At 39.7% G+C, this 20,541-nt stretch overlaps 1 protein-coding gene across 6 annotated transcripts in view; it reads left to right on the top strand.

Annotated features, from left to right (window-relative positions):
* arhgap42b (Rho GTPase activating protein 42b) overlaps positions 1-20,541 on the top strand; it is a 160,909-nt gene that overhangs the window by 67,228 nt on the left and 73,140 nt on the right. For all 6 annotated transcript variants that reach the window (XM_081371775.1, XM_081371774.1, XM_081371773.1 and 3 more), the window contains exon 4: positions 11,927-11,998. In XM_081371775.1, the coding sequence (XP_081227901.1) occupies positions 11,927-11,998 (72 nt within the window). The remainder of the gene's footprint in view (positions 1-11,926; positions 11,999-20,541) is intronic.

The raw sequence follows: 20,541 nt of genomic DNA, 5'->3' as shown, positions 1-20,541 counted from the left end.
TCTTGGAAATATATTATGAAGGTTGAAAAGATACATAGTGTTCCTTTAAACAAATGTTCAATAAACAACATTTTATTTTTAAACACTTATCTAAACATTATTTATTCCGTTGTAATTGTACAAATTCAGATGCAACCTCTGTGCCAACTCTACATTGCAAAGATGAACTTAGTATTTAATTTCATTTAATTGGTAACATCTCTATATAGTGTCTTATTATTATATGTATTTATTGATTAAATTTAAGAACATATTCAGGCAGAAAATGTGGATCTTTTAGATGAATTTAAGGAGTGCTGGTCTGGTCTCTCCTTGCCTTGGTCTCAACCCCTCAAAGTCTTGGTCTTGTCTTTGTCTCAACACACACTGGTCTTGCTCTCAGTTAAGGTGGTCTTCTTGACGGCAACACTATTGTCCAATGTATTTCAAAGAATGCCTTTGTGATGTCTTTAGTGTTCTGTTGACCTTATTCATCTTTGATTTTTAACAGGAATGAAAGCGAGGCTGTGAGGCCATTGACACATCTCTTCAGTTTAATTTGTTTTTGGATTGTTCTGCTGACGAAAAACTGCAAAAATATATTTCAGAGGAATTTCAGTAGACAAAAAACCCCGACAAAATGAGCTGTGGAAAAGTATAAGTGATCTGTAGCTTTATACCATGCAAATATATGTGCTAACATGTATATTGTTATATAGATGAAACACTTGTTGTATTAGTCTTTTGTCCTTCGGATGAGACGTTAAACTGAGGAACTGACTCCTTTGAAAAAAGAGTAGGGGTATAACCCTGGCATCCTGGTCAAATTTGCCCAGTGGCCTCTGTCCATCATCATGGCCTCCTAATCATCCCCATATACTGATTAGCTTCATCATCATCTCCTCTCCACCAGTAAGCCGGTGTGTGGTGGGCGTTCTGGCGCAATATGGCTGCCGTCGCATCATCCAGGTGGATGCTGAACATTGGTGGTGGTTGAGGAGATTCCCCCCTTCCATGTAAAGTGCTTTCAGTGCTGAGAAAAGTGCTATATAAATGTAATGAATTATTATTATTAGTTTGTTAGTAGTTTTGAATAAAAGTAGTTGCTAGTAGTTATAGCATAAAAAAAACATGAATGAACATCATAAGTTATGTCGAAAGAAACTGTAAAACTTACTGAAATGAATCATCTCTCATGTCATCACTCTATCACAGAACACAGAAGCAATTCAATGTCCATAGCTCATTAGTCAGCTAGAAAAAAAAAACTCTAGAGAGGAGCATTTTTCTAAATATATGCACTAATATGACATATTCATTTAATGTTTGAATAAATCGGACATGAAAAAAAGTTTTTAATATAACCACTTTTTAAATGTTTATTATTTTAGCAATGAATTATTTGATTATTAAATAAACTTTATTTTCGGTTTTCACTTAAAATAAATCTTTCATTTCGGTCTTTTTTTATGCATTTAGATACATTTTAGATACAAAAATTAGATACGTATGCACTTACAGGTTCTTTAACACTTGACAATGTATACAAATAAGCATGTATAGGAAAACAATTTGTTTTTCATGTATATCTAAAATGTATTTTTATATCCAACATGAGTTTTACTTACAATTATTTTTTTGTTGAAACATTTATTTTTTAAAACATAAATTTAATTATATGTTTTAAATTGCCCTTAATATGCTTTAAAGGTTATGTTTGCCCCTAATATATTTTAAAGGTTCCTAATTTTGTTTTGGAGTCTCCTAAAATAGATTTACATGGATCCAAGGCCTAAAAACACTTTCATTTTCTCATAATATACATTACAGTATCAGTCTCTCTAAACCCCTCCTTTCTGAGAGTCTACTCTGCACTGATTGGTCAGATGGCTTAGTCTGTTGCGATATGTCTTGCCTGCCTGAATTGCCATGTATTATTATTTCAGCTATGGATCTTTCTCAGTGCTTGATACACAGTGATACAAACAGTAACGATGGCGTCGGTTTTACCGTATCAATTCAAGTGTGAGTCCTCATCATTTTGAAGTGCATTCGAAGTGGATTAGCATTGCTGAAAACAGCATCTTCTAGACATGTCGACAACACAAACCAAACTCATCCTGGCCTCAGCTACAACTACAGTGACAAATTAGACGTCGTTCACGGGCAGCCAATGAAAAGCATAGGCTGGTATCATGCATATTTAGTCTTTAAAACTTTGCAGACCTTTTACATTCACAAACAGCTATTACACACTGCATGGAAGATAATATTCGAAAAAGTATATTAGGAGCACTTTAATATTAAATAAATTTGAACACATTTTGTCTTGAAACCAGTATATTATCAGTGATGCTTTAGTTTACAAACAAATCAGAAATCACAGTGCAAAATCACAGAAATCTTCCACAACACCTTGCTAGTTCTACAATGGTCACATTTTCTTCAGATTACATAAAAATCTCACTGCACAATACTATGGCATCCAGCCATAAAGTATCGCCCATCTATTTTTATACACAGATCCACTGTTTTCCTGTGCGCTTTTCCTTTAGATTATTTTTTTCACATACATTCTATTCTTTTAGCTTTATATTTAGGCCTTTGTTCATGATGTATCTTGAGACATTAAAAGCTTCCAATGTAAAGTCAAACCACTCCATCTTTTTGCATGTATGTTTTACATAAACCTGCTGCATGATAAAGCAATTATTTTTGATTTAAGCCATTTTTTGATGTCTCCAGTGACGTGATCCCTACAGGTGAGACTCTACAAAGGCCCCGTCAAGACAGGCCATTCCAGATAAGGCTGATTTCGGCAGCTCATCCCAAAATTAATTCCAAAGGTCAAGTGTCTTGAGAACTGCCTCTGCAACTACAGAGGAAAAAAATGCAATGAAAACCTTCACTGTTGATATGGAGTTATTCAGATTCAGATTAGTCACAGTGTCTGAGCACTGCATCGCAGGATGTTTTGGTCTACAGCCAGGGAAGTTAAGAAGGTATGAAATCAGCCGTGAGGACGTTCCACTCCAAATGGGTATTAAAGCCAAGGTGTCGATTCAGCTCATGCATTAAAATCATATAGATCTGATCCCTTACATTATCCTGGGAAGACACACACAAACATAGACCTGTTTGTGCCAGACGAATTATTCAGAGTTCTGAATACACATGCTTTATTCATTGGTCATAAAATAATAATGAAGAAATGAGCTGGAAATTTGAGTATTTATTGAGTTACTTTCCAGTTAGCCACATTTATCCATTATCCTCTCCACTAGCCGCAGGGTTGATGTTCGCATCGCAGTTCTTCCCTTGCGCTGGAATATTAATCCAACCAGTAATTCCTTTGATAAAGTTATGCTTTCAAAATTCTTTGTTCAAGGCTCGGGGGGGGCAGTCTTTGAATACCAATGAAGCGATGCTTCATAAATTGAAATAAAAACAAAGGAATAAAATGAGAAACGGATAGAAATGGTGCAAGGTTTGAGGTTTGCGGCTAATCACAGAGCATTCGGATGTAGATGAGGTTTGTGTGCCTTTGTCAGGCAAAGGTTAGGGTGACCGTGTGTTTGAGACAATGAAAACAATTCTCTTGATTTATGGGTGGAGGGAGACACTCTCCAGAGATGGTGGAGGAGAAAGGTCTCTCTAAAATTAGACCAGGTATTATGTGCTGTGTTATAGCTTTATCACACACCCTCACGGAACAGAATAACTCCGTTAATCAAACCGAGTGTAATGTCATGCCATGCCATCACGGCAGTTCTGTTCCACATACGCAGATGTGCATCCTGACCTAATATGTTTGCATGTTTTTGGTAAGGAGGTTTTTAATACCTGGAGAGAGAGCTATCCGTTAGCATTCCCATTTATCTCAATGGCAGTTGCAATGCGCTGCAAAAAATCTACTGCAAAAATGTTTTACTTGTAGCAAGATTGTGTGAGCAATGTGTTAAAAAGACTTGAAAATATGCAGAATATTTGCTGCTTTGATGCAGCTTATTCTTGTTTCCTTGCTCTAAAATGTTTAATTAAATACACAGAAGATGGTAAGCAATGGAACAGGGAACAGAAACCATGACAACTAAGGAATGACTAGGGCTGTGTCCGAAATTGCCTCCTATACCCTCCTCCACTATTCCTTACATTAGTCCATTAATATGCGTAGTTCGCTTGAGGGAGTGAGTGAAAACGAGTGAATGAATTCGGACAATGATGGTACTGCTTTTGCGTAGTTTCTGCTCGCTGTTTATAGGGATACTCAACCGTTTTTTTTTTATTAAACTATGTTATTCCCTTAATTAAGACGAGTTGATACATACCTCTCTCGTCTCAGTGCGTGCAATCAATCGCTCTGGCGCACGGCGGCACTTTGATCGCACTTAGCTTAGCCTAGTTCATTCATTAGGAACCAAACAGAGATGAAGCTAGAAGCGACCAAACACTTTGACTCTGTGCAGTAAAAAGTCACTCCTGAAAAATCCTCTCCCTCTCACTTCTGTCATTAGAACCAACGTGACTTTTTACTGCGCAGAGTCGAAGTGCTCCCAACTTCAAGTGCTATTCCGCCATACATTATAGTTATCCTTTTTTACCCGCTTAGAAAAGTGCCACGTTTTATTTTGTGTCACCATACTTGGTCGTGTAACTACTCGTGTAACTGTATTTAAATAGGGAAAACGTGGAGGTGTTTGGTCGCTTCTAACTTCATCTCTGTTTGGTTCCTAATGAATGAACTAGGCTAAGCTAAATGCTATCAAAGTGTCGCTGTGCGCCAGAGCGATTGATTGCACGCACTGAGACGAGAGAGGTATGTATCAACTCGTCTTAGTTAAGGGAATTACATAGTTTAATATGAAAAACGGTGGAGTATCCCTTTAATAATTATTTGAAACTTAGCAAACTGGCATAAGATGAAAAGATTTATCTTGAACTCTGTCATGGAAACTATGTTAACTAATTAATCAATTTAATAATCAATTAAAAATGAATTTATACCTGAATGATATTACGCTGTAGCCATTGGACCAGTGGTTTGGACAATGGATTAATTCCAGATGAGGGAATTAATTCGACGCACAACTCTCACCGTGAATTATGGGCATTCTCTAGCCGCTGAGCGTACATTGGTTGTACACTTATTGGAGTGTTGATTGTGGGATTGAATGAGTGCACTCGATAACATTCACTATATTTAGGACACCACAACAAATGTCTGTCCCTTCAAATAGTGCCCTATTTAAGGGTATGGGGCGATTTCGGACACAGCCTAGAACTAAGGGAAAATGGAGACTGACTAAAACTAAACAAAACAGAAAAAAACAGAACATAACTGTGAATAAAATATAATACCACTTGTCTTATATAGGGTTTGTGTGTATGCTGGAGCCTTCCCAACGTCTCAAGCTGTAGTGTAATATAACACAATATGATATTATGTGGTTAACACTGAGGATGACAGACTTAAATGAACAAACAACACTGAGACACCTTATCTATCAGAAGAACCAAAGCTGAATGTACTTTTTGAGAAAGGTTTTTCAATGTGTGCAGCTGCACATGTTCTTCCAGTCTGTTTGCGTGCCTGCCTTGTTCTACACTGTAGTGTGCTGGGACTCTGGGAGTAACAAGAAGATGAACAAGCTCATCAAGAGAGCAGGCTTTTTGGAGAAGGCCGGAACCATCTGGTGGTTGTGGAGAAGAGAATGATGTCCAAGCTGCTGGACAACATCATTGACAGCATTCCCTACCCCCCTCCGTGACATGCTTGTAGAAATGAGGAGCATGTTTCGAAGTAGGCTAATTCAGTCCTGGTGCAACAGAGAGCACTACAGGAACGTCATAATTCATCAACTATGTGCAGGCTGAGAACCATTGATCTTTAATTAATTAGACCCTGATCTCAGTTGTTCTTGGTCATATCATGAAAAAACTTAAAATATATTATATCACCCAAAGAACTACAGCATCCATCTAGCAACATCCTATTAAAGCCTGAGTGACTACCCACATAACACCCTAGCAATGTGCTAGCAACAACCTAGAAGATCCTATCAACTACCTAGCAGAGCCCTTGCAAAGACCCAGACACCATAGCAACATCATTGTAAATGTAACTGATGTAGTCACCTGTTCTCTCTGTGAGGCTGGAAAGAGTGTGTCAGTCTGCTACGAGGGTCTTTTCCAGGGTATACTATGATACCCACAGCAAACGCAGATATATAGAGACATACTTCAGCTTTTAAATGCATGCCTATCTGTGCACATAAAACTCCCTCTCTGGTCGTTGATGGCCATATTTCTCTCAGCTCTGACAATATCGGTGTGTTTCATGGCCCGTTTTAAAACAAAAGCCATTTTTTTATTTCTTTATTGCTCAAATTCACAATGTCTGTATTATTGGACATTTTCCTCATTTGAAAAGTCTTCTCTGGAGTTCTCATTAAATGAATACTGATGACTAAAGTTCTATCACACTAATCATTTCTGCTCTTCTGAAGTGTTGGTGTGAATGTTCTCACAAGCCTCCTGCAGAAATGTGAACTCACACCACAAATGTGCTCATAATAGTGAGATTTTTCAAATTCTCAGCCTTCGGCGTTAATGCTGCATGAACCTTCTGCATGAGCATGAGCTCCAAAGACAACAAACGCGTTGTTGTCTTTGGAGCTCTATCGATTTGATTTATAATTCTTGATTTTACTCATTAAACTTACTTACAACAAACATTTTCTACTTTTCCTCACTGAGAAGCACTACTGCTCAAACCTCATAGTTACAACGCGGACTGTTGAGCAGACGTGTCTCAAGCCTGTTAGTGATTCTACGCTGGATACTCTTATAGGTTACTCCCGGGGATCACGGCTGAACGCGTCTTCTCAACACTCACTTACAAACATTTTTCACCTATCGTGCGTCTACTCTACACCCGTACCACTTAAAAGACGGATTATATCTAAGACGCTTGTCAGAAATTAGTATTAATTGATAGCATCACTGGTAGTGTCGTTGCTAACTTACTGTCCATCTGTTAAAATGGCGAATATATCAGATGCAAGTAGTCTACCTTTTGGTGCAGGTGAGGACACATTTGAGCTGCACGCTGTGCAGTCTGAGCTGGAAGCTGTTGAGAAACAGATCCACGACCTTTTAGTGAGACAGGCCGAGCTGAGAGACCGGCGTTTGGCTCTTGAAACATCACGCGCTGATGCTCACAAATCAGAGATTAATGTTACTAACCGGCTGACTCCGACCTCGTCTACTCCGTGCGTTACTCGGCATCGGTCCCGAGCGCCAAGGTCGCGATCAGCCATGGTCTCGTTCACTCCGGCTCCAACACGCCACCACGAAGCCTGGATATTTCCGCAGCGGAAGACGCGAGTCAGGTCTAGACCAAGACCCTCTCCGACCCTCCCGGTTTTCGAGTTATCCACACAAAACCGCTTCTCCGCTCTTCGCGAAACAGAACGCGATGCTGTGATCATCGGTGATTCCATTGTTCGGCACGTCCATGCTACATCAGGTAAAAATAAGGTGCACAGTCACTGCTTTCCTGGTGCTCGTGTTTCTGAAATCGCTGCTCGCGTTCCCGAGATTCTGAACGATAACGAGCGCGTCGGAACTTTGGTATTGCACGCGGGAGTGAACGACATCAGGCTGCGCCAGACGGAAGTTCTGAAGAAAGACTTCAGGAATCTGATCGATACGGTACGCAGCACATCGCCTGATATAACGATCATTGTGTCAGGACCGCTTCCCACGTACCGTCTAGGACATGACAAGTTTAGTAGATTATTCGCGCTAAATGAATGGTTAACGTCATGGTGCAATGAGCAGAAACTGCTCTTTGTAAATAATTGGAATCTGTTTTGGGAGCGTCCTAGGCTATACCGTGCTGATGGCTTACACCCAAACAGATTCGGATCGGATCTTCTGTCAGATAACATCTCCAAAATGTTAAATACCTCTTGACTAGTAACCAAAAGTCCAAATCATAGTCTCTGCTGCACCAAATTAACTGATATAAATACTAGTGTAGAACATTGCATAGAAACTGTGTCTATTCCTCGTTTAGTGCGATCAAATAATAAATCTACTGCAGGATCTAGGAAAAATCTAATTGTTATTAAAACAGAAAATGTTGCTATTAGTAAACAAAAACAATTTCTAAAGCTAGGTCTTTTAAACATTAGATCACTCACACCTAAGGCAGTTATTGTAAATGAAATAGTCACAGATAATAGCATAGATGTACTTTGCCTTACTGAAACCTGGCTTAAACCAAATGATTATTTCGGTCTAAATGAGTCTACTCCATCAGGATACTCCTATAAGCACGAGCCCCGTCTGATTGGTCGTGGCGGCGGTATTGCAACTATCTATAGAGATATTCTCAAAGTTACTCAGAAAACGGGTTATAAGTTTATTTCATTTGAAGTACTTGTACTAAATGTTACGCTCTTAGATGATAGAAAAACATCCCTATTATCTTTAGCCTTGGCTACCGTATATAGACCACCAGGGCCTTACGCTGATTTCCTAAAAGAATTTGCAAATTTTCTCTCAGATCTATTGGTCAATGTCGATAAAATATTAATTGTCGGAGATTTTAACATACACGTAGATAATCAAAATGATACGTTAGGGGCTGCGTTTATAGACTTATTAAACTCCTTTGGGGTTAAGCAAAACGTTACCGGACCAACTCATCGTTTTAATCATACACTCGATTTAATTATATCACATGGAACCGATCCAACCGATATAGATATCATTCCGCAAAGTGATGATGTAACTGACCATTACATGGTAACTTGCATATTACGTACCCCGGTAATATATCATGCTGCGCCGCGTTATCGATTAGGCAGAACAATCCTTCCATCCACCATAGATAATTTTTCAAATTGCTTATCGGATCTGTCTCAGCTGCTGCCTGAACCTAAACAAACAGATGAACTAGACGAACTAACCAGCACTATGAGCACCGTTCTCTCTGGAAAATGGGATATTGTTGCACCTATGAGACTAAAAAAGGTCAGAGAGAAAATTAAAGCACCATGGTACAACAATACTACTCGTTTTCTAAAGAGAGAAACCCGTAATTTAGAGCGTAAATGGAAACAAACTAATTTAGAGGTTTTTAGAATCGCTTGGAAAGACAGTACGTCACGCTATAAAAAGGCCCTAAAAGCGGCCAGGGCTGAGCATCTCCGCAAACTAATAGAAAATAACCAAAACAATCCTAGGTTCTTATTTAACACCGTGGCTAGACTAACAAATAAACAAGCGTCACCTGAACAAAATATTCCGTTACAGTTTAGTAGTAATGATTTCATGAATTTTTTCACTGAGAAAATAGAAAACATCAGATCCACAATTGTAAACGTTCAATCTTCAATCGCGCCTTATAATTCAGCCTCGATTATCACCCCGCAAGAACAATTACAGTGCTTTACAACTATAGAACAAAAAGAGTTAAATAAATTTATCATTTCCTCTAAAACAACAACATGTTTATTAGATCCCATACCAACTAAACTATTGAAAGAAGTGTTACCTATAGTGGAAGAGCCTCTCCTCAATATTATTAACTCGTCTTTATCTTTAGGTCATGTTCCAAGAACATTTAAATTGGCAGTTATAAAACCACTCATTAAGAAACCACAATTAGACCCAAATAACCTAGCAAATTATAGACCCATTTCAAATCTTCCTTTTATGTCCAAAATATTAGAAAAAGTTGTGTCTGCCCAACTGGGCTCTTTCTTGCAAGAAAATGACACCTATGAAAAGTTTCAGTCTGGGTTCAGGCCGCATCATAGCACTGAAACTGCGCTCGTTAAAATCACAAATGATTTACTCTTAGCTTCTGACCAAGGCTGTATCTCAATACTAGTTTTACTTGATCTTAGTGCTGCGTTCGATACTATAGATCACACAATACTCTTAGATCGGCTACAAAACTATACCGGTGTTCAAGGACAAGCATTAAGCTGGTTCAGATCATACCTATCTGACCGCTACCATTTTGTCTATTTAAACGGAGAAAAATCGATCATAACTCCAGTAAACTATGGAGTGCCGCAAGGATCTGTGTTAGGCCCTCTATTATTCTCAATATATATGCTGCCACTTGGAAATATTATAAGGAAACATGGAATTAGTTTCCATTGTTATGCTGATGACACTCAACTATATATTTCATCACGGCCGGATGAAAACGCTAAATTATCCAAATTGACAGAGTGTGTTAAAGATATAAAAGATTGGATGACGCACAATTTTCTTTTATTAAATCCAGATAAGACAGAGGTAATACTTATCGGTTCAAAAAACCGCCCACAAAACCTCTCACAATACAACTTTAACATAGTAGGGTGTCCTGTTACTTTATCCTCTACAGTAAAAGACCTGGGTGTTATATTAGAATGTAACTTGTCTTTTGAAAATCATATTTCATATGTTACAAAAACAGCATTTTTTCACCTTAGAAATATTGCTAAATTACGTAACATGCTATCTGTCTCTGATGCAGAAAAGCTAGTTCATGCATTCATGACCTCGAGACTAGATTACTGTAATGCTTTATTAGCTGGTTGTCCTGCATCCTCAATAAACAAGCTACAGTTAGTCCAAAATGCCGCCGCTAGAGTTCTTACTAGATCAAGAAAGTTTGACCATATAACACCAATTTTATCATCACTACATTGGTTACCTATAAAGTTCTGTATTAATTACAAGGTATTGCTACTGACTTATAAAGCCCTAAACGGCTTAGCTCCAGTTTATTTAACGGATCTTCTATCGCCCTATAATCCATCGCGCTCTTTAAGATCACTAAATTCGAGGCTTCTGGTCATACCTAGTATATCCAGATCCACCAAAGGAGGGAGAGCATTTTCACATTTAGCACCAAAACTCTGGAATAGCCTTCCTGATACTGTTCGTTGCTCAGATTCACTCTCCCAGTTTAAAACTAGATTAAAGACGCATCTCTTCAGCCAGGCATTCATATAATATTTTAATCTTACAGTTAAATCCGGTCTCTACTTCATAAACGCCAGAGGAGAACTGGCCCCCGACTGAGCCTGGGTTTCTCCCAAGGTTTTTTTTTTCTCCATTAGGTCACCTAATGGAGTTTTTCGGTTCCTTGCCACTGTTGCCTTTGGCTTGCTCAGTTGGGGATACTTAATTTGATTAATCGATTCAACAGTGCTATTGATCTGCATTACCAAACGTGGATGTTTTACACCAGAAACAAACACTGATGTACTATTTTATTTAATACTGTGAAGCTGCTTTGATACAATCTGTATTGTGAAAAGCGCTATATAAATAAAGTTGACTTGACTTGACTTGACCTTCTAACTTTAATCAAAGGGGTCATCGGATGCAAAATCCACTTTTATATGGTGTTTTCATATAAAAATGTCTGTGTAGTGTGTGGACACAACCACCATACAATGAAAAATCCATTCACTCCCGTTTATTTTTTTTTTAATCCTCAAAAAGTCTAAACACTCTCAATAATCAAGCCGTTTGGATTTTCTGAGCACTTTGGATGCTCCGCCCACGACCGCTGACGGACTGTCCCGTATTAGCATATTTCTGCCCTCAGCCATTCAACACCCCGCATGGAAGAGAGGGGTGGGGTGAGCAGTTGCTCATTATCATTTGTCAGAGACATGCACCAAAACAGGTCACTGTGAACAAAGCTGTTTTTGAGGAGTTAAAAAGGGTGTTGTTTTACACAATCATTAAGGAGTTTTAACCAAAGTATATTACAAACTTAACATGAACACCCTAAAGAATCATACCAACTTCTGGAAAATGGGCATCCGATGACCTCTTAAAGCTGTGAACTTCACTGAAGTTAATGTAGTTTAAAGAAGAGTGTTTTCTCATGAAGTACCTTATATGTATGCTTGATTGATTGCAGATACAGAATGCCGACGATGTTCTGATCACACCCTTGGAGAGATTCCGGAAAGAGCAGATCGGAGCAGCCAAAGTAAGTCATCCTATATCCCTTTAGACAATCATCAAAAATACCTTGGTATTTGGACTAACATGGCTAAAATATGCAACGCAGTCATTCTTGTGTGTGTGTGTGCATTTGCAAACGCATTCGTTTTTAGACTGTGGACAAATCTTGTTTGCAATATTCTGCTATAATCTGCCACTGTGTTATTTATGACTTAAATTATTCCATATACAGTAAGGCTTTTTTGCTGTTAGCATGATTTGATGGATACAGATTTTATACCTGAAGATAGTGATATTTTATGAATGTTTAGCCATTACGAGAGTGCCTTCATACCACTAACTAAAAAAAAAAATGTAACAACAGGTATGACCATGTTTGCCGTGCCGTATATTTTTTTGAATAGGTTGGAATACCAAGTAAATACCATAGTATATTATGAATATGGTAATAATTTAGCATCAGTATGTGTATATCAAACTACTGTGTTATGTATGGTTGAAATTAGCATGATTTGATGGATATATTAAATACCTGAAGATAGTAATATTTTATGAAAGTTCAGCTATTACAAATCTGCCTTTTGCACCAATGAAAAGAAGTTGCAAAACGTACATTTGTTTTACTGTGGACTTTGGCCAGTTTGTTAGTACCGTAGTTTTATACGAAATGCCTTTGAGTAGAGTCAAATATAAAAATTGCAATCATTCAGTATACTGTATATTGAGAACCATGATAATACCATCACTATACTGTACCATAGTATGGTCAGTTTACTTCCCAAAAGTGGTATGAACAGCTGCTCTTGTTTATCTGTAGCTGTAATTATGATGGTATTATTATTTTGATGAGATTGAAATTGAGGCTCATAGTCCTTGTGTCATATTGTGTAGGGCATCAGGTCACTTATTTTTACAGACCAAGTTTTCCGGGTCACAATTTTGATGGTCTACTTCAGACATTCTACTAACTATATGTAAATTTGCAACCACATGTCAACTAGCAGTCAATATAGTCTTAGTAGAATATCTGCTAACACTTTATTGTGATGCTCCCCAAAAGACATTCTACTGACAATAAGTAACTTTGCAAGTACAGTACATGTCAACTAATTCTACTAACCCAAACACCTGACAATCTATTATAGTCGACTAATACTCTATTAACTGGTAGTTGACATGTAGTTACAAAGTTACTTATAGTTAGTAGAATGTCTAAAGTGGACCATTGAAATAAAGTGTACCAGTTTTTGTCTACTGGAAATCATAGAATATTGAATTTTAAAAAGCTAACCAAATTAAGGTACTTTGCCCAGCAGTCTTTCAAATATAGATTAAGCGAGATATTATGTGCTGCAAAGCATAAATAAACCATCTTCTCCAAAACTTTATATATATATATATATATATATATATATATATATACACTACCGTTCAAAAGTTTGGGGTCAGTAAGATTTTTTAATGTTTTTAAAAGAAGTATCTTCTGCTCACGAAGGCTGCATAAAAAAAAAACAGTAATATTGTGAAATATTATGACAATTTAAAATGACTGTTTTCTGTTTTAATATATTTTAAACTGTAATTTATTCCTGTGATCAAAGTTGAATTTTCAGCATCATTACTCCAGTCTTCATTGTCACATGATCCTTCAGAAATCATTCTAATATGATGATTTGATGCTCAAGAAACATGCATTATTATTATCAATGTTGAAAACAGTTGTGTACACATTTTTTATTTTTATTTTCAAAATTCTTTGATGAATAGAAAGTTCAAAAGAACAGCATTTATTTAAAATAGAATATTTTCTAACATTATAAATGTCTTTACTGTAACTTTTGGTCAGTTTAACTCATCCATTATGAATAAAAGTATTGATTTATTTTATTTCTTTCCCCCAAAAATAAAATTAAAATTCTTACTGACCCCGAACTTTTGAACGGTAGTGTTTAATGTTACAAAAGCTTTAGATTTCAGATAAATGCTGTTCTTTTGAACTTTCTATTCATCAAAGAATTTTGAAAAAAAAATTGTACACAACTGTTTTCAACATTGATAATAATAATGAATGTTTCTTGAGCATCAAATCATCATATTAGAATGATTTCTGAAGGATCATGTGACACTGAAGACTGGAGTAATGATGCTGAAAATTCAGATTTGATCACAGGAATAAATTACACTTGACTGTATATTCACATAGAAAACAGCTGTTTTAAATTGGAATAATATTTCACAATATTACTGTTTTTGTTTGTATTTTTAATCAAATAAATCCAGCCTTGGTGAGCAGAAGATACTTATTTTAAAAACATAAAAAATCTTACTGACCCCAAACTTTTGAACGGTAGTGTATGTATTTATGTATATATACTCTATTGTAAACATATATATATATATATATATATATTCCCGTGGGCTCACCACCTGCAGGACGGACCGTAAGGGGCCGGTTTTGAGAGGATCGGGCGGCAGTCGAAGGCAGGGACCTCGGCAACCTGATCCCTGGACACGGAAGCTAGCTCTAGGGACGTGGAACGTCACCTCGCTGGCGGGGAAGGAGCCTGAGATTGTGCGTGAGGTTGAAAGGTACCGACTAGAGATAGTTGGGATCACCTCTACGCACGGCTTGGGCTCTGGAACCACACTCCTCGAGAGAGGATGGACTCTTCACTACTCTGGAGTTGCCCATGGTGAGAGGCGGCGGGCTGGTGTGGGTTTGCTTATAGCCCCCCAGCTCAGCCGCCATGTGTTGGAGTTCACCCCGGTGAACGAGAGGTTCGTTTCCCTGCGCTTACGGGTCGGGGATAGGTCTCTCACTGTCGTGTGTGCCTACGGGCCAAACGGCAGTGCAGAGTACCCGGCCTTCTTGGGGTCTCTGGGAGGGGTGCTGGAAAGTGCTCCGACTGGGGACTCCGTCGTTCTACTGGGGGACTTCAATGCCCACGTGGGCAACGACAGTGACACCTGGAGGGGTGTGATTGGGAGGAACGGCCCCCCTGATCTGAACCCGAGTGGTGTTCAGTTATTGGACTTCTGTGCTAGTTACAGTTTGTCCATAACGAACACCATGTTCAAGCATAAGGGTGTCCATCAGTGCACGTGGCACCAGGACACCCTAGGCCATAGGTCGATGATCGACTTTGTGGTGGTTTCATCTGACCTGCGGCCGTATGTCTTGGACACTCAGGTAAAGAGAGGGGCGGAGCTGTCAACTGATCACCACCTGGTGGTGAGTTGGATCCGATGGCGGGGGAGGAAGCTGGACAGACTCGGCAGACCCAAGCGTACTGTGAGGGTCTGCTGGGAACGTTTGGCCGAGTCTCCTGTCAGAGAGATCTTCAACTCCCACCTCCGGCGGAGCTTCGACCAGATCCCGAGGGAGGCTGAAGATATTGAGTCCGAGTGGACCATGTTCTCCACCTCCATTGTGGAAGCGGCCGCTTGGAGCTGTGGCCGTAAGGTCTCTGGTGCCTGTCGAGGCGGCAATCCCCGAACCCGGTGGTGGACACCGGAAGTAAGGGATGCCGTCAAGCTGAAGAAGGAGTCCTATCGGGCCTGGTTGGCTTGCGGGACTCCTGAGGCGGCTGACGGGTACCGACAGGCCAAGCAAACTGCAGCCCGGGTGGTTGTTGGAGGCAAAAACTCGGGCCTGGGAGGAGTTCGATGAGGCCATGGAGAAGGACTATCGGCTGGCCTCGAAGAGATTCTGGCAAACCCTCCGGCGCCTCAGGAGAGGGACGCAGTGCCCTACCAACGCTGTTTACAGTAGAGGTGGGGAGCTGTTGACCTCAACTGGGGATGTCGTTGGACGGTGGAAGGAATACTTCGAGGATCTCCTCAATCCCGCCGTCACGTCTTCCATTGAGGAAGCAGAGGCTGAGGGCTCAGAGGTGGACTCGTCCATCACCCGGGCTGATGTCACCGAGGTAGTCAAGAAACTCCTCGGTGGCAAGGCACCGGGGGTGGATGAGATCCGCCCTGAGTACCTCAAGTCTCTGGAGGTTGTGGGGCTGTCTTGGCTGACACGTCTCTGCAACATGGCGTGGCGGTCGGGGACAGTGCCTCTGGGATGGCAGACCGGGGTGGTGGTCCCTCTTTTTAAGAAGGGGGACCGGAGGGTGTGTTCCAACTACAGGGGGATCACACTTCTCAGCCTCCCTGGGAAAGTCTATGCCAGGGTACTGGAGAGGAGAATACGGCCGATAGTAGAACCTCAGATTCAGGAGGAACAGTGTGGTTTTCGTCCGGGCCGTGGAACACTGGACCAGCTCTATACCCTCTACAGGGAGCTGGAGGGTTCATGGGAGTTTGCCCAACCAGTCCACATCCAACTTTGTGGATTTGGAGAAGGCATCTGACTGTGTCCCTCGCGGCGGCCTGTGGAGGGTGCTCCGGGAGTATGGGGTCCGGGGTCCTTTGCTATGGGCTGTCCGGTCCCTGTACGACCGAAGCAGGAGCTTGGTTCGCATTGCCGGCAGTAAGTCAGACTTCTTCCTGGTGCATGTTGGACTCCGGCAGGGCTGCCCTTTGTCGCCGGTTCTGTTCATAATTTTTATGGACTAAATTTCTAGGCGCAGCCAGGGGCCGGAGGGTGTCAGGTTTGGTGACAACACGATTTCATCTCTGCTCTTTGCGGATGATGTTGTCGTGTTGGCCTCAACAAATCAGGACCTTCAGCATGCACTAGGACGGTTTGCAGCTGAGTGTGAAGCGGCTGGGATGAGAATCAGCACCTCCAAATCCGAGGCCATGGTCCTCAGTCGGAAAAGGGTGGCTTGCTCACTTCAGGTTGGTGGAGAGTTCCTGCCTCAAGTGGAGGAGTTTAAGTATCTTGGGGTTTTGTTCACGAGTGAGGGAAGGATGGAACGGGAGATTGACAGACGGATCGGTGCAGCTTCTGCAGTAATGCGGTCGACGTACCGGTCTGTCGTGGTGAAGAAAGAGCTGAGCCGCAAGGTGAAGCTCTCGATTTACCGGTCAATCTACGTTCCTACTCTCACCTATGGTCATGAGCTTTGGGTCATGACCGAAAGGACAAGATCCCGGATACAGGCGGCCGAAATGAGCTTTCTCCGCAGGGTTGCTGGGCGATCCCTTAGAGATAAGGTGAGAAGCTCGGTCACTCGGGAGGAGCTCAGAGTAGAGCCGCTGCTCCTCCACATTGAGAGGGGGTCAGCTGAGGTGGCTCGGGCATCTGTTTCGGATGCCTCCTGGACGCCTTCCCGGGAAGGTGTTCCGGGCGCGTACCACTGGGAGGAGACCCCGGGGAAGACCTAGATCACGCTGGAGAGACAATGTCTCCCGGCTGGCCTGGGAACGCCTCGGTGTCCCCCCGGAAGAGCTGGAGGAAGTGTCCAGGGAGAGGGAAGTCTGGGCATCTCTGCTTAGACTGTTGCCCCCGCGACCCGGCCCTGGATAAGCGGAGGAAGGAATATATATATATATATATATATATTGTATATATATATATATATATATATATATATATATATTCGGAGGAATATATATATATATATATATATATATATATATATATATATATATATATATATATATATATATATTACATTTATATTTATTTATTTATTTATATATTTACTATACTTGCAGGTTCCCTACAAAAATTACTGTGATGGTACCTTAGTAGAGTAATGAAATCAGATATAAAAAATACCATGATGCTACTATGTACACTTAGATACTGAATTATTACCATATTCATATACTATGGTATTTACTTGCTATTCCAAGATATTTCAAAGAATACACGGCAGGGCAAACATGGTCATACCATTGGCATTTTTTGGTACTTTTTAGTTAGTGGTATGAAGTCACTTTTGTAATGGCCAAACATTCATAAAATATTATTACCTTCAGGTATTTAATAGGTTTATTAAATCATGTTAACAGCAAAAACCTTATAAGGAATAATTGAAAGCATAAATAACACCGTAGCAGACTTTGGCAGAATATAGTCCAAACAAACACATTTCCAAATACAGACACACATTCGGCTGCATCGCTGTACAATAAGGACATTAAGCAACATCAAAATATCCAGCAGTTTGACCCCTTTGGGCATCTAAAAGATCATACACACATATTCAGTCACACATATATACAACTACACTCACTCCTACATAAATATACCTATACTCACTCAAACACACATGCTGAGTGTCTTTTCAAGGCGAGTGTTTGGTTCAGCCATCTGTACATAACCCAAACCCTCTGATTTATGTTCCTACCTCAAAGCCATTTTTGATTTATTTTGCATGAAAAGGGCTTGTGCTTGTGGCATGCTCTTTGTGGAAGGTTCACTTGCAGGACCCGAGGACCAGTATTCTCTCTGCTTTTGAGCGGATGGTTGGACACAGTGTAACCAGGGACTGATTCTCATAAATCGAGATCAACCGCTGTGGCATTATGTTTGATTTTCAGTAAAATATTTGCAAAACAGTGCATTTAAAGGGGTAGTTTACACCAAAATAACAATTCTGTCATTATTTTCTTTCATTTCCTGTCTTCTGTGGAAAATAGAATGAAACATTTAGCCAAATTTTGATGCATTTCCAAAAACCAAGCTTAAATAGTTTTTTTTATCATTTATTATTGTATAGTTTCAGAAGACTTCGAATATAGACTTAATATGCACAAGTCATATGGAGTTTGCTTTGTTGGATGTTTTTCATTTATGCCTTTTTATTGTCCTGATGTACTTCTACTTCACCTGTTTCTTTTTATTGACTTTTTTGTTTTTTTTATTATGATTGATTGTATCATGCGTTGTAGCCTGTACATCTCAGTCTTTTATTGTAACGACTAAACAAAAGACCTCTCTCTGCAGAAAGAGCACTTCTGCCTGTTTCACACATACTCTGTGTGCAGTGTGTATGCAGTGCGTGTTGCGGTGCGTATGTGGTACAGGAGCAGCATGCGCAATAGTGCTTTCACATATGATGCATTTGCAGTGCGTATCTGATACATGGCTGTACCACAAACACATAGCCTACACACTATTTTTATTTCAAATCCATAAGTTATCAGTAACTTTATATAAAAAAAAGTTTTGTCACCAGTGCGATTCTCTTTGCACACATATACATTCTATAATAGACCCTCTGGGGTCTGAGGTGTTTTTTTTTTTTTTTTCAGTTGCTTATAAACTTATTAATGGCAAAGGTGTAATTACACTCTATTTAGCACAAACAGGGCTACCATAATATGTGAGCAACATGTATGTACATGTTTGTATTTTTGAGAGAATAATGTTTATGCATGGTTATTGAAAAAAACTAAAATTAAAGTTTCTGAAATAAGGCCACAAAATGCATACTAAGTATGTGTCCACAAGACTTTTGAATAGGGATGGGTACCGAAACCCGGTATTAATCGGGCCCCAGGGACGTTGGGGATGGAGAAACCCACCCAAATTAACTTCCTCCACTTTTATAATAAATTGTCTATCTATCTATCTATCTATCTATCTATCTATCTATCTATCTATCTATCTATCTATCTATCTATCTATCTATCTATCTATCTATCTATCTATCTATCTATCTATCTATCTATCGTAATAATGTATGATTTGCAAAAATGAAAACTGCTGCTTCTGTGTAGATGAGAGAATCAAAGTGTATGCGCGTTGTGTACACGCTACATTGATTATGGCCAAGCATGCGCCCTTAAAATAGCATATGAATAACATGCGCAACGCGCCACTGACTTTAAACTATTTTTTCCTGGTTAGTGGCGCAATTGTTTTCTAAACCTGCAAAATAGCATGAAGGAACGTTTGCGCCGGAACACGCCTCCTTTTTTGCGCTGAACCGCCCAGGGAGCGCAAGTTCATTCCCTAGTTTAGCGACGTGCTTCTGTGGGGGGAAAAGCGGGCTTTTCGCGGGTGCAAAATAGGAATGATACATGCGTCGGTGTACAAAGTCAATTGCGCTGGCTGCAAGATAGGGCCCCTGAACTGTAACGTCAGTAGACATTACTGAAATTAAAGCACTGGGTATATAATTTGTATATTTGTTTTATTGTATACTTTTTTTTGTTTGACCATGTGTTTGTACTTTGTTTTTGGTGTCCTATGACTTCTGTATATAAAACACAAAAGCCTGCACCCTTCTGCATAACATACATGTTTTATTTGTTTTGTTAAAGCATTGCTTTTTCTTTTGCTATAGATATTTATTTTACATTTCAAAATATAAAGCAATATTAACTATGTTCTAAATTATTTATTTTTTCCCCCTTTTTTATATAACAAAAAGAACCGATAAGAATACCGTTAAAGTACCGGATCGATAAGGAGTATCGGTTAGAGTAGTAATACTGTTAACCCTCTGGAGTCTGAGGTGTTTTCTGGGCCCTGGAGGTGTTCTGACATGCTCTGACATTTGTGCTTTTTTCAGTTATTTATAAACATGTTAATGGCAAAGGTGTAAATTCACTCTATATAGCACAAACAGGGCTACCAAAATATGTGATCACCATGCATGTATATTTTTTTATTTTTAAGAGAATAATGCTTATGCGTGGTTATTGAAAAAATTAAAA

This window comes from Scardinius erythrophthalmus (assembly GCF_964197995.2).
Source record: "Scardinius erythrophthalmus genome assembly, chromosome: 8".
NCBI lineage: Eukaryota > Metazoa > Chordata > Actinopteri > Cypriniformes > Leuciscidae > Scardinius > Scardinius erythrophthalmus.
This window is presented reverse-complemented; position numbering and strand designations above follow the sequence as displayed.